At 49.4% G+C, this 13,778-nt stretch overlaps 1 protein-coding gene across 1 annotated transcript; it reads right to left on the bottom strand.

Annotated features, from left to right (window-relative positions):
* Positions 1–5,055: 5,055 nt before the first annotated feature.
* CBLN4 (cerebellin 4 precursor) lies at positions 5,056–12,674 on the bottom strand. The gene is made up of 3 exons (XM_055393955.2): positions 11,630–12,674; positions 8,644–8,760; positions 5,056–6,415 (listed from the first exon to the last, which is right to left on the bottom strand). The coding sequence occupies exons 1-3, from the start codon at positions 11,918–11,920 to the stop codon at positions 6,218–6,220; spliced, it is 606 nt and encodes a 201-aa protein (XP_055249930.1). The 5' UTR covers positions 11,921–12,674; the 3' UTR covers positions 5,056–6,217.
* Between the last annotated feature and the right edge of the window lie 1,104 nt (positions 12,675–13,778).

The raw sequence follows: 13,778 nt of genomic DNA, 5'->3' as shown, positions 1-13,778 counted from the left end.
GCTCTTACAGATTCCATAACCTGGAGCTCCAATACTTTCGCCACCTGAGACGAAGAGTCAACTCACTGGAAAAGACCCTGGTACTGGGAAAGATTGAGGGCAGGAGGAGAAGGGGGCGACAGAGGATGAGATGGTTGGATGGCATCACCAACTCAATGGACATGAGTTTGAGCAAGCTCCAGGAGATGGTGAAGGACAGGGAGGCCTGGCGTGCTACAGTTCATGGAGTTGCAAAGAGTCTGACACCACAGAGCAACTGAACAGCAAATGGATCCCACAGTTCCCTTTATGGATGCTCATAAAATACTGTCGCATCTTCTCATGAGTGGGTAAAAGGACAAAGCCCCAGCTCCCCAGAGATGAACCCCGGTGCTTCTGAAATTGCTCCTAAAGGCTGGAGCCCCCCAGGGCCTCCGGTTCTAAGGCTGACTCTTTGGGCAGAGGGAGCTGGACGTGGCTTCCTTCCAAGTCTGGACACAGTGCCCGTGATTTACCAAAATGTGGGCTTCTTTTCTCCCCAGAGAGAGGGCACCAGACTATTCCAGCAGCATTTCTCTCCCAATCAAGCTAACGGAGAAACAGGAGGGCAGAACCCAGGGCACGCTCTGATGCCGCCCATTGTTCAGAAAGCCACGCTGGTGTAAAGGGGCTGGGATCTTCACAAAAGAATCCTTTTACCTGCAGAGAACTGGCCTCAACATCCAGAGAGAGAGGAGGAAAAACACAACACTTGAACAGAAACCAGGATCGATTTCCCTCCTTCCCACTTGATTGTCATGTCAGATAGCAAAGAGATTGTGCCATTTGCTTTTGCTCGGGTTTGGGTTGAATTTGTTTTTATCCTTGTGCATTACTTCTTTGACCAAATGTGTCTTATGCCTGGAGTTGCTGTTTTTTTTACCGTGGCTGGGGTGGGGTGAGAGAAAAAACATGATACCTTTTCACTGCAGTGTTAAAAAAACGTTCACACTCAAAGTGAAAGCCAAGCTATTTTTAAATGAAACACTCATGACCGCATGTGTTTCTAAATAGCGAAGGAACTGAGAAGAAAAGAGCCGTACACAACTCATAAAGGAAGCTGGGTCCGTTCGTGTAAACTTAGAACAGGATCAAAGCCCCCTGACCCCAGCCCAAGAGCAGAGTCACGCAGACTGGCCATCGCCGTTGGAAACAGGATAACTGTCCAGTCAGAACCGCAGGCTGCAGAGTACAAAATGAGGGAAACTCGGCACCTAAAGGAACGTCCTGACCTGAGGATTTAGTGGAGATGCAATCCTTGAATTCTGAGGCCAAAGGTAACAGCCTTCTTTCCTGTGTGGTAACACCCTATCCCGGATGATAAAGCCATATCCTTGCCAGGAGATGGCCATTTCCACACACAGACACCAGAACCCATTTCCAGCTTGATGAGCTGCAGCCTCGCTGAATGCACAGGTCAGTGGACTCCCCCGACTTCCAGAAATGGGCGGCAGGCCTGCTCTTGCTTGCATCATTCCCGTCCCTCTGGAAGGCTAGGAAAGAAACCCACTCAACAGACAGATCATTTCAGACCACGTTTTCCTCTTGTCCTGAAGGAAAAGAAAGGAATGCAAAAATAGCATTCAGACAGTCGCTGGGTTGCGGCTGTAAGGATCACCTGGCGATCTGGTTCGACTGTCTGAACGTTCATCACCCTGCATTTCTTCCCCTTATTGATTGTACCGTGACATCCAAGCTGAAACATGACGACACAAAAAACGAAAGCAGAAAAAAAAAACAAAAACACTAACCAGAAACATACCGCCCTCAACTCTCAGGCACGACATTTGCTTGTCAGAGTCCCTCATCCTTCCAGGGACTAGCAGACCAAAACCTTCGGAGGTTTCCTCAAAAAACCCCAGCCCCTGGAAAGTCAGAGGGTCAAAATCTATGTTCTCAAGGTAACCCCGTGGGAAATAAAGACTTCCTTAGCTCAGTGCCTATGATGATACATTTCCTTCATTAAATAAATATCAACAATTGGACCAAAAACTTCTTGAGAAAGCCTTCTGCCCTTGGATGAATTTTAAACGTACTTTCCAGCCTCCTGGAAATTGCTTGCATCTTGGCTCCTTCTGAATATATGCTCCCATTCTCTCTCTCTCACACACACACACTTTATTAAGCTGAACACTGTCTTCTGAAGCCAAATGCCAAGTGCACTTAGACACAGGCTCTACAATTGTCGGAGAAGGGTCGCTTCAGCCATAAAGAAAAGCAAGCTGTGCCTACACCTTTATTTCAGGAGGAATGCTGGCAAAATGAGGCCTGTCACCGAGGCTTTTCTTTCCCCACAAGGCGCCGCGTTCGTGGTGACTCACCTCCGTCTCAGGCCGGGTCTCCCCCGGCTCCTCGAGGTCTGATCCCCCTGCAGCCCGGCTCCGGCCTTCCCGGCGCAGCGCGGAGTGCGCGCAGGCCTCCTGCTCACTGCCCCGGGCTCCCCGCCTTAGAACAGGGAGGATCGTAAAAGTGCTCGGACTCGAGGGTCACTGCGAAGAAAACACTCGCACCTGGATGGGTTGCGGCTGTAAGGATCAACCTGGGGATCTGGTTCGACTGTCTGAAGCCCAGACGCTATTCTGAGGCAGGTGGTCTTGGGTTTTCTTTGAAGACACAGCCTGGTAAACTCCACTGTGTCCGTGAACCATGCGGGTGGGAGGGGCAGAAGACCGTGTTAAAGATGCAGATGCTGATTCAGCAGGTCTAGGGGAGCCTAAACCCTCCTTGGGTTTCTAAGAAGCCTCTGTGATAAGGGCGCTATTGGTCCATAGAAATACACTTATTTTTTAGCTTTTTATTTTGTATTGGATATAGCTGATTATCAATATTGTGATAGTTTCAAGTGAACAGAGAAGGGACTCAGCCATGCATATACATGTATCCCCTCTCCAAGCTCCTCTCGCTCCAGGCTGCTGCATAACACTGAGCAACATTCCCTGCGGTCTGAAGACAGAGGGTTTAAGCAGTGAAGGTGGACTGGTAAAGCCCACGACCCTCAGTCAGAAGACGAAGTGGAACCACACTTTTAGACCTCTGTTGTTCCTGGTGGGGTATCTAGCTGTTTTTACTGTCTAAGGAGCTCTAAAAAGAGCAGCTGTCACCACTTCTATAAACTCAGTACCTAGCAAAGCATGTAACATATTATAAGGATAGTTTAAACAATGTTGGTTGAAGATATTTATTCCAAGAGTAAAAGCAGTAACTTGCTAAAGAAAAAAAAAGACACTCAGCTATCCAGGTATCTAGAAACCAAAAAGAATGGGGAAAACAGCTATAAATCCAAAAACAGAAAACAAGAAAGAATTAAAACAAAAATTTAACAAGATAACCAGGCTCTAACAGTATCCAAGACCACAAGGAGCCCCCCAAAAGCACGTGGAATCAAGGAGATCCACGCACAAGCTCCTTCTTTCCTTCAGTTTCATTTTCTTGGGATTCTATCTTGGGAAAATGCTTGCTACAGAAAACGGCTTGCTTTTGCTGATCAACAGATCAAGGAACAGTCAAAGGAGATAAGGAACGTCTAGGGAGGGAGTGCACTGGCATTAATGAATTCAGACAGGCCAGTGTGAACACGGTGCTCAATTTCCATTTCTGTGGTCCGAGCAGTTTCTGAAAAGTATTTTCAAGCCATAGAACATGTAAGGAGCATCTGGCTCCATTTATGGAAATACTCTGACGCCACTGCCTCTTGATTTTCACCTGGCCCACTCAAACTCAATCCTCTTCCTTTTACCGTTCCAATCTTAATACCCTCCCTAATGCCCTGCTTGGCCTGTGTGCCTGCTGCAAGCTAAGTCACTTCAGCGTGTCTGACTCTTTGCGACCCCATGGACTGTAGCCTTCCAGGCTCCTCTGTCCATGGGATTCTCCAGGCAAGAATACTGGAATGGGTTGCCATGCCCTCCTCCAGGGGATCTTCCCAACCCAGGGATCACACCTGGGTCTCCTGCATTGCAGGTGGATTCTTAACCATCTGAGCCACCAGGGAAGCCCTTGGGAATCACAGTCAAGCCCTTTGCCAGTGCTCTTCTATGTTCAGATTTAGGGCGAGCCCCAAGGTTGGCCGTAAGTCTGTATATAACGGACACTCTGCGTCAGTCTACTTTCTTAAGCACCAAACTCTGTCTCATCGTAGGCATCTTGGAACTTCCCAGTACTTTCAAGCCATTTTGCCAAAATAATGCCTAATAGCATATTTATTCAAGTACAGCTCACTCTTTTGCAATGTAGAGGCACAAACCCAGCACAGAGAGCTGTGGGGAAGGTCACGCGAGACCAGGCACATTCACAGAGGATGCAGTTGATGAAAGGCCTGTGTGCAAGGCTGTCTCCCACGTTACACAGTCACAGAGGGAAGATCTTTGACAGAAGGCCAACTGGGGATAATTTGCCAAGCAAAACACTGTGGATCCACTGCCAACATCTCCAGATAATTCTTCATGGGAAGAGAATCTCTTCCTGTGATGAACGGATATTTTGATGTGATGATTCATCACAATTATACTGGGGGCTGCCTGCATGTTTCCTCCCACAGAACCCTACAAGAGCCCCCCAATGCCACAGACTACAAAAGGGGGCACCCAGATTTGTTTTAATTGACAACCAAGCAGGAAATTGAGCCAAATTTCCAGAGGAGACATCTGTCATTATAGTTCCTCCTGAAAAGAAATGGGGCTGCTGCTTGCCCATCAGTGCTGAGTAAAGGGCAGAACTCTTCCTCAAGTCTCCTGTTTGAAAATATTGATCTTTATTTGCATCACCACCCATTCATTCACTGAGCCCTTCACGATGCTTCAGTGCATCTTTTAAAGCTCCACTTCCTAACATAAGTTATTCTGAAAGGAGACTTGACGAAGTTCAAGCTCGCAACTCCTGAATCTGGACAAATTAAACATGGTAAAGATTTCCTATGCCAGCTGAGGGACATTCTCTGGAAATCCAGAAAGCTTTTCTTCAGCTCCAAGACCAAGAAATGAGAGAAAGGAAGAAAGGACAGGGGGGAGGGAGGGACGCAGAGAGGGCTGGTAAGAGAGAGGGAATAAATCATGTAAGATCCATATTTCCAAAACTGAAAGGACCAAACAATTCAACTAACATATATTAATCTTTATTCTGCAACAGAGACATAAATAATTTTATGGATTCATATGACCTGTACAAAAGACAAAATAAGATTGTACTAAGTTCAGATAAATATTTGGATTTACTATTAGCTGAACAGATAAATCTAAACAATTTTAGGAGTTAAGGCAAAACCAGATGATACTTCAAACACAACAGAAGGTTTGAAAAATAGGTATAATTAAAAACAAGGGCATCCCATCTCCGGTTAATAAAGTAGTCATGTCTAAGGAAAAAAAAAAAATCCCTTAGGTTTTTAATAAAGTGGCTATTATCAATCATGTTAATTAAAATGAGCAATAAAGTATAAGATTTCCCGTGGAGGAGAGCTGTTTTGAGCAGGTTTGAGGATTGAGCACTGAAGAATTCGGATACGCAACTTTTTCTGTGTTAGATTTATGATCTATTCTTCCTATTAGAAAATATAATTTGGAAAATATGACTCTTTCACATATATAATTAAAATACAACTATGAAGCATTCTTTTCTTTTAAGGGAAGTCGTGTGGGTGACCTCATAGAGTAAATTTGCGGGCAAGCCATTACCCTATTTGTTGAGAAGACACAAAGTCAGAAATTACCTTAAGAGAGCCGAACAAACTAATGCCAAAGGAACAAAAACAAGTGTAACCAGTACATGGACACAGCACACAATTCTTTGGCAGGATCACATGAATCGTTGATTGAAGTCAGAACTTTATATATAGAGTTCTCTAATTCTCAGACCCAGTTGCCGGTCTTTGAAAACTAAATAAATAAAATGCCACATCTGCAACAAATTCAGTGATTCCAGGAAATTAAATTCAGAATAAACCTTGCAGACAGCTTTGAACTGTTACACTTAAGCATAGATGGGTATCAACTGTTTTGAGTCCCAATCCGAGGACACTGAAACACACACAAAAATAATCTGTAGAGTTCGGTACTGGTTCAGACAGGCCTAGCATCCTTACAGAGAATAGGTATTCGCCCACGAGAAACCAGTGACAGACATCAATCCGGTGAAGCGGCAGTGATCCTCAGAAGTCGGGGGCGCGCCGCCCCTCGCGGGACGAGCATCGTGGAGACCTCGGATCCTACAGGGGGAACACCAGGAAGCCAGAGAACGTGGAGTACTGCCAGCCTCCGACCAAGTTACCTTTCTCCAGCTTCAGGTAAACCTTGTCCTCCTTATCCAGGTAGAGCAGGACCCCGTTCGTGGCGGCCTCGCGCGTCACATCTTTGTCCCCGGCGAAGGCAGAGATTACTGGCTTTCCGTTTAACATCAGGTTCACCTACAAGGAGCAAAGCGAGACAAGACACCGGAGAGCTCTCTCGATAGCCAAATGAATGAATGAGACAGATTCATGGTTACGGAGAAGGCGCTGCCAGGGAGCGGAGGGAGCGGGGACGGGAAGGCGGGGAGGGGGTAGGAGAGAGCACTGGCCATGGGCAAATGAGCAGGCTGAAAGGACATGTGAGTACAGCACAGGGAGACACAGCCATTATTTTATAATCGCTTTAAATGGAGTGGAATCTATAAAAATACTGAATCGCTATGTTGTTCACCTGACACTAACAAAACTGCGAATCAGCCATTCTGCAACAGAGAGAAAGAGTCAAGGGAAAGAAGGGAGTGGGGAGCGGGAGGGAAGGAAGCAGGACAGCACCTTTCTGCAAAACAGCTACGAGGGTCGGGGGGTACTGTCTAAGATGGTCACCCTGGTGAAGTATCTGATGTCCAGTAAAGACCTCCCCGTTCCTTTCAAATTAGCTAACTGTGGTGGCTAGGCTTAGTATGATCTTACTGACCTGATCTTTTTAACTTGAAAAAAATAATTTCTCCCACAAAAATTTCCTTAAATACTCACAAAAGATCACCATCCACAGGGAAAAATCTAGCCATGTGAAACCTGACTTCCCTTCAGGACATAAGTTAGGTCTACTACTTTATTTATCTCTCGTATTCAACAGCAAGTTTTCGGTAAGGACACATACCTGTGGCTTCCCAGTACATTAGTAAAAATAACCCCATGCCCTTTGCTCTGAGAAACTTGGTGACAACAAGGCTCTACTAATATGTCTGCAGGTTTACTGTACAGCTGAGACATGCATAGTGCTAAATAAACATCAGCTGAAATTATAGAATATGACTGGCCACTGTGATTTCTTCTTGTGTTTTCCCTGATAAGAAATGTGCATTAAAAATAATAATCACTACTACCACTAAATATTTTAATGATGGATAATTAGCAACAAATCAAATCAAATTTATTACCTTCCCTCTATAGTAAAATTTTTATTATATTGTGTCAAATATTACCTAAATTTCTAAATATTGGAGTTTGGGAAAAGCTTTTCCATGGGAGTAAATTTGTTTACTAGATATTCATTCCTTTTATGTCAAAAATTAATATTGAATAAATTAAGTATGAGGCTGATCAATTTATCCATTCACTAAGATATGTCAAAATGGTAGATGTGTAATCTAACATTCATCTGGACACAATGTGACTCAGTGGTAAAGACTCTGCCTGCAATGCAGGAGATGTGGGTTCGATCCCGGGGTTGGGAAGATACCCTGGAGAAGGAAAAGCCAACCCACTCCAGTATTCTTGCCTGGAGAGTCCCATGGACAGAGGAGCCTGGCAGGCTAAAGTCCACAGGGTCACAAGAGTTCATACATAACTTAGCAACTAAACCACCACCACCAGTACACAAGCATACAATGAACAGATGATTTTAAAAGTATCCTAGAATTCCATAGACATGTACTGGTATTACTGAGTGTCTGCATATTTGAATGTTATAGGAATTAGCTCCATCATTGTCCTTGAGTGTGAGTTCAAGCCTGTTCCTTAGAAAGCACAGCACAAAACATATTAACTGTGGAACTGCAATTGGTAAGAATTCACTGATTTCAGAGTAACTGAGGATAAACTACTTAGAAGATAAGCATAGCATATCCTTTCTTTAAAAGTATATTGAATAATTATTCCTTCAGCAATTTATTCTCGCTCTCAGTTGTTAACTGCAGTTGATAATTTTTAACAATGACAGCAGATTTGTTTTATTTATTTAGTAGGTACTTGTAAAACTCTGATAGTCTTACTATTTTTTTTTGTTGTTGTTAAAGATTCAGGTAATTTTTGCACATGCATTAAAAGCAACCAAGATCTTATAAAGAGATTTGTGCCACTGAATTTTTACTATTTCCTTCCTTCCTTCCTATTTTCTTATTAACAATGAAAAGTAGCTTTAAAAACTATGCTTTTTAAGTGACTGGTTGTTATAAAGGTAATAAGTTTCATTGTGTATTTTTCTATATGCTTCTTGTCACATATTTTTCTATATGCGTCTATGCTTCATAGAAGGTGCTATTGGAAATTACATGTTTTAAAAATAAACTACTATGAAGATGGCTATTTTTACAATGAAAACACATAAATACTTAAAATACATAGCCCACTATAGATAAACACTGTCATTTCAAGGTAGAGAGGGAACAGGTCAAAAGACATACCTGTATTGTTTGGCTCTGGTATACTTTAATTACGTGAAAACTGAAACTGTAAATTCCTTTTCTGGGTGCTACAAAGACAGACTCCAGGGTGAAAAAATTACCCACGTTTACTAGAATCTATAAATAAAAAGAATAAACACAGTCAACTATTACAATACTCTCTGTAAGTAAAAGCAGTGTTCTTCCTTCCCTTTTCTTTTCCTTCCTATTTTCTTTCTTAACACAGAAGACTAGCTTTAAAAAATCACAGAAAATAAAACATGGAGTTATATTCCCTTTTTCTTTAGTGACTTGGAAAATGGATTTGTATGCTGGAAGGTTCTTTGTCTTTTTAATGTTAGAAGAAAAAAATAAAGTCAGAACTTTGCATTCATGCCTCGATTTCCAGCAAGGCCGGCTGGCTCTGAACATGTGGGGCTTATAAACACTGGCTCTACCTTCAGAGTCAGAAAAAGGCATCAGCCCCACGTCTACACGCCCACCCTCTGGAGCCTTGCATGTCCAGGGGCGGCGTTGCGGGCCAGCCAATCGCGTCCGCGGCTCTCTGCAGGCCCTCCTGGACGCGCGCACAGAGGTCTGGACGCTCCCTCCACCGGGCGGTGAGATCCATGACACCGAACAGTTGGTGCCGGAGTAATGCGAACGCCTGGCACTCCTCTGAGCCTCCGCCAAGCCTCAGCTCAGATCCACAGCCTTGCGTTCCCTTCCTATGCCACCCAGGGCTTAACTATAAATATTTTGGCCATGACTCGGCCTTGGCAGGCTGCCAAGGAGTAGAGACCGTGAGACAGGTGGCATTCTCTGTTCCCCCCAGTATTAGCCAGTGTCTGTCCCCTGATCCGTTGCCTGCTGTTTGTTTAAAAGTTCAGGGGACAAAAGGAAGAGTGAAATAAAGTGTTGGTTCCCAAGAAAACAACAGCGCATTCTGTATTCCAAGATGTTCATCTTAGTTCTACTGATTATGAAATTAGCTCTGCATTTCAATAGATGATCTCTTAAACTAAATGCCACATGTGACAAAGAGAGAGAATCTGTGTGTGCATATTGGGGATGGGGGTAGCAGGCAGCATATAACCAAGGTTTCCTCCATTTCTCTCCAAGAAATAAATCTAGAAGTGGCATTCAGAAAAATCAGATGTCCTTACAAAAATACATTTCCCCCATATCAATGGCAATCTGCTACTATTTCTTTTAAACACTACATTCAGGCTAATATTAAGCTGTTTGCATAATTCCCTAGACATACTATAACCTGTGAGCAATGCATCAGAATATAGTGACGGTCAGGTAGATGTACCAGGCTCAACCCCCAACTTAAAATTCGTATGTGTGTATCATTTTATTCTGAGATTACTCCTTTTTCCAAGTAAGCATCAGCTTTCTCTGACCCTATGATCGATGGTCTTTCAGCAACAAATCATCAGCTATGCAATACTTCCCAACAGAGGTTTTACAAAGATTCAAGGACATTTAAAATAATTTGAGGTACTTAGCAGGGACTCCCTGAATCAGACACAAGTAGCATAATTCATTAGCAAAAATGGAGCTAGCTGATTAGTGTTGACTACACATAAGGCTGAATGTTGACTGTACATTGTAATTACAGCACCCAGATACCTCGAGATTTATTACCAAACATGTCTCATCGTCTCTAAGATGCAGGAACACCCAGAACAGGAGGGCAAACCCTTCTCCTAAATGACAGAAAGGGCACTGAACACAACGCACTGCACAGAGGACAGCACAGTGTCCACAGCATTTAATCAATGCGCTGAGATACAGACCAGGGGTCGTGCTAGACTTTATCTCCATCACGATGAAAAATACTGCACCAAAACCCAAAGGGGCTGCTTAATTCTTTTAAAACGATGGCTATTTGATAGGAAGCCCCAGAGAGGCATTCTCTTTGACCAGCTGGAGAGTACATTACTTAGTAACAATTAAGTAAGGAAGAGAAATGTCACCTCATGCTCCCCAAGCACATCCTACAGCGCCACTTAACCCGTGCCCGTGCCCATGTGGCATGCCACTGAGAACCACACACACGACTTTGGAATTTAAAAGACTCCGGGTGCCGCAGAGGTTGAAACGATCAGCCCGAGTCTGTTTTCAGTTTTAAGACTCCTTCCTCAGCCGATATCCTGGGCTTTCTCGGCAGCTAGACCCCCGAGCTCCGATCGCCAAGAGGAAGCTCCAGTGGCCATCAGTCGCTCCCGTGCCCTGCCCTCCGCCCCTAGCCCTCTCTCCCCGCTACTTCGCAGGTCTCTGGAAAGGGCAGGAGCGGGGGACGGAGAAAGGCTTCCCAGCGCTTCCCTACAGGAGCTCGGCGCCGCTGCCCATTGCTTCTCTCCTCCTCTCAACTTTTCCAAGTAGCGGAGGAGGGCTTTCTGCTGCAGCCGCGCCTGGCACCGAACAGGGGGCGAGATCCGAGCGGGGCCCCCGCTGCCGCCTCTGCAGCCCCCTGTGGGGTCTGCAGAGTGTGGACCCCACCCAGCCCACCCCTCCCAGGGCTCGCTCTAGGGAGAAGCTTCTCCATCCGGGAGGAACACATCATCTGTTCGGCCCTGGAAGGAGTCCCCTGCCTGCCGGAGGACGGCCTCCGCGGCTCCCTCAGAAGAGTGGAGGCCGGGCGCCAGGCTCCAGCCGAGAGACGGCGAGGTGCAGGGACCAGGACCCGCCGGCTCCGGCAGACCTGTTGCTGCTCAACGTGTCCCCGTGTCCCGAGCTCTCCCCGCGGCTCTGCGCTGCCAGCCCCTCTCCCGTCGCCCCAGCAGCTCTCCGGAGGCCAGGAGCGAGTGGGGCGGCCTGGGGCGGGGGAGACCTCAGAAGTTTCAGATCTCGACGCGCGCAGACGCCAGTGCCGACCCGGCTCCCGGCACCGCAATCAGAGCGGCTCGGCCCGAGCCGACGACCCGGGGCTCAGCCGCCTGCACTTCGCCCCTCCCGCCGCCCGAGCCCTGGCCTCCCGCGCCCCCGGAGCTCTGACCTGGTCGAAGTAAATGATGCGCGTCTTGTTGCTCATCTCGGACGGTTCGTGGTTGGTGCTGCGCACCGCCGAGAAGGCGACCTTGGAGTTGGCCGCCCGGACCGAGATCCCCAGGGGCGAGGAGGAGGAGCCCTTGGAGTCCGTGGCCGGGTTCGAGTCGCACACCACGAGGCACTTGCCCTCCAGCACGATGGGCTCCGTGTCATTCTGCGCCCAGACGCGCAGCCCCGGCAGGGCGAGGGCCAGCAGCAGGGCTGGCAGCGCGGCCGGCGCCCGGAGCCCGGGGCCCATGGCGAGCGAAGCTGGGGGCCGCCGCAGCCGGCCGGCGCTCCCGCGTGCCCGCGTGGCCTCCTCCCCGGGACCCCGGCGCTGGGGACGGTGCTGGCGGCTAGATGCACCACGCGGCGGGCCCGGCGGCGGCGCGCACACCTCCGGCAGCTCCGTGGTTTGAAGTCAGAGTCCCCCCTCGCGCTGTCTCGCTGGCTCTGCTACCTTGGTCCTTTAAGGAGCTCATGCAGAACCCCCTCCCCCGCCCGAGATCAGCCCTGCCTGGGACCCCCGCACCCACTCTTGTTCTTAGACATCTAAGTCGCCGAACCCTCCCGTTCACCCCTCAAAGAGGAAAATGATCAGAAATCCTCACCCCGAACCTAAGCTCCCCCAGGTGAAGCGCGCAGCAGGAAAAACCAAGGAGGCTCGGAGAAGACCCAGGGATGCTGGGGGTCGGTCGGGGCCAGGGTCGTCCCGGCTCGTCTCCGGCTGGCGGCGGGAACGGATTACAGAAGCCGAAGGTGTTTCCCGGAGCGGGAAGAACGCGCGGCTGTGGTCATGGCCAGGTCTCTAGCGACTCTCGATTTCGCTTGGTCAAAAAATTCCCCAGAGCTTGGCGTCTCTCGGAAGGCGGCAGGGCGGCATAGGCTAGCCGGGTCCCCAGCACGGAGGCAAAAATCCGCGGGATCCGCCACACGGCGCCGGGCGGCTGGCCCCGGAGCCCTAGCCCGCCGCCGCCGCCGCCGCCGCGAGCCCCCGCGCACAACTTTCCGTGTCCTCGCGCAGCCGGGGAGCGCGGGGCGGGCACACGCGCGCTATTTATAGGAGCGCACGCCAGCTGGGCTTGGCTCGCGGCTCAGCCCGCCGACCTCCGGGAAGGGGAAGGCGGCCTGAACAGACCCCCGGCACGCGAGGCGCACGGCTCTGCTGGCCGCCGAGGTCTGAGGGCCCCCAGGCCCGGGGCCGCGCGGCACCCAGATTGTGCGAGGGGCGGGCGCCCAGCGCCCCGCGCCCGCCCGGCTTCCGCGCCGGCTCGCCGCCTCCTCGGTACGGGCTGGCGGAGGGGGCCGAGGCGGCCCGGGACTCCGCCGCCCACAGCGGCGCGGCGCTAGCGGCCCCGCCCGCGGAGCCAAGGGCGGCAGCGGCCTCGCGCAGCGCGCATCTGGGGACCCAGGGGCCCGCGCCGCCGGTCCGACCGCGCCCAGCGCAGCGCCGGCCTCGCCAAGCCCGAGGGCCCGGAGACGTCCGGGGAGCCTTGGGGTGAGCCGGAGCCGCTGGGAGCCCGCGCCCGAGACCTCCTGCCCTGGGAGGGGGCCTCACACGCCCTGGGTGCGGCTTCCCCCACACCACCAGTCCACCCCAGACAAGGCCAGGAGAGAAAGGGAGTTAACTCAGCAAGAATCAGTCCTCCGGAGCCTTAGCCCTCCCAACAGCCAACCCCTCCGGAGAACACTGCACTTCTCCCCTCTCCGTGTGCCGCCCTTGCCCTGTGTCTGCCCAGTGCCATCTTGGCCTCTGATTGGCACGGTTTAGCGGCCTCCTCTCCAGCCTCCGCTGGGGGGAAAAGGCTTGTCTGGTGACCTGCTGCGTGAACTTGACCAAGTCACTTACCTTTCTGAGACGGAGGGGCTCCACTAATCAAGGCCCCATGGGCCCTCCACTTCTGTGATGCTTTGGGCCCTCCCAAATTCCTTTCAGACTCCCAGCTGCCCGGTGTCCCAGAGGACAGGCCCTACGTCTTTAATCAAACAGAAGGTGTTTATTGAGCAATGTCTCCCAGGTGGATGGCTTCCTACTCCTTCCTGAAAGACCACCACCCTCCTGAGCCTGAATTCAAGCTGCTCCAGACACAAGTCAGACCTGCGTCTCCAGGCTTGCC

The sequence above is a fragment of the Moschus berezovskii genome, chromosome 15 (assembly GCF_049115385.1).
Source record: "Moschus berezovskii isolate FMDL1 chromosome 15, NW_MosBer_1.0, whole genome shotgun sequence".
In the NCBI taxonomy this organism is placed as follows: Eukaryota; Metazoa; Chordata; class Mammalia; order Artiodactyla; family Moschidae; genus Moschus; species Moschus berezovskii.
Note: the sequence above shows the minus strand (reverse complement) of the source record. Positions and strands in the feature narration are given on the sequence as shown.

Coding starts and splice junctions, on each gene's coding strand:
- CBLN4 (XM_055393955.2), bottom strand. CDS start 11,920: ATGGGCCCCGGGCTCCGGGCGCCGGCCGCGCTGCCAGCCCTGCTGCTG. Junction 8,761..11,629: donor GCATCATTTACTTCGACCAG/GTCAGAGCTCCG, acceptor TTTTATTTATAG/ATTCTAGTAAACGTGGGTAA. Junction 6,416..8,643: donor ACCAGAGCCAAACAATACAG/GTATGTCTTTTG, acceptor TGCTCCTTGTAG/GTGAACCTGATGTTAAACGG.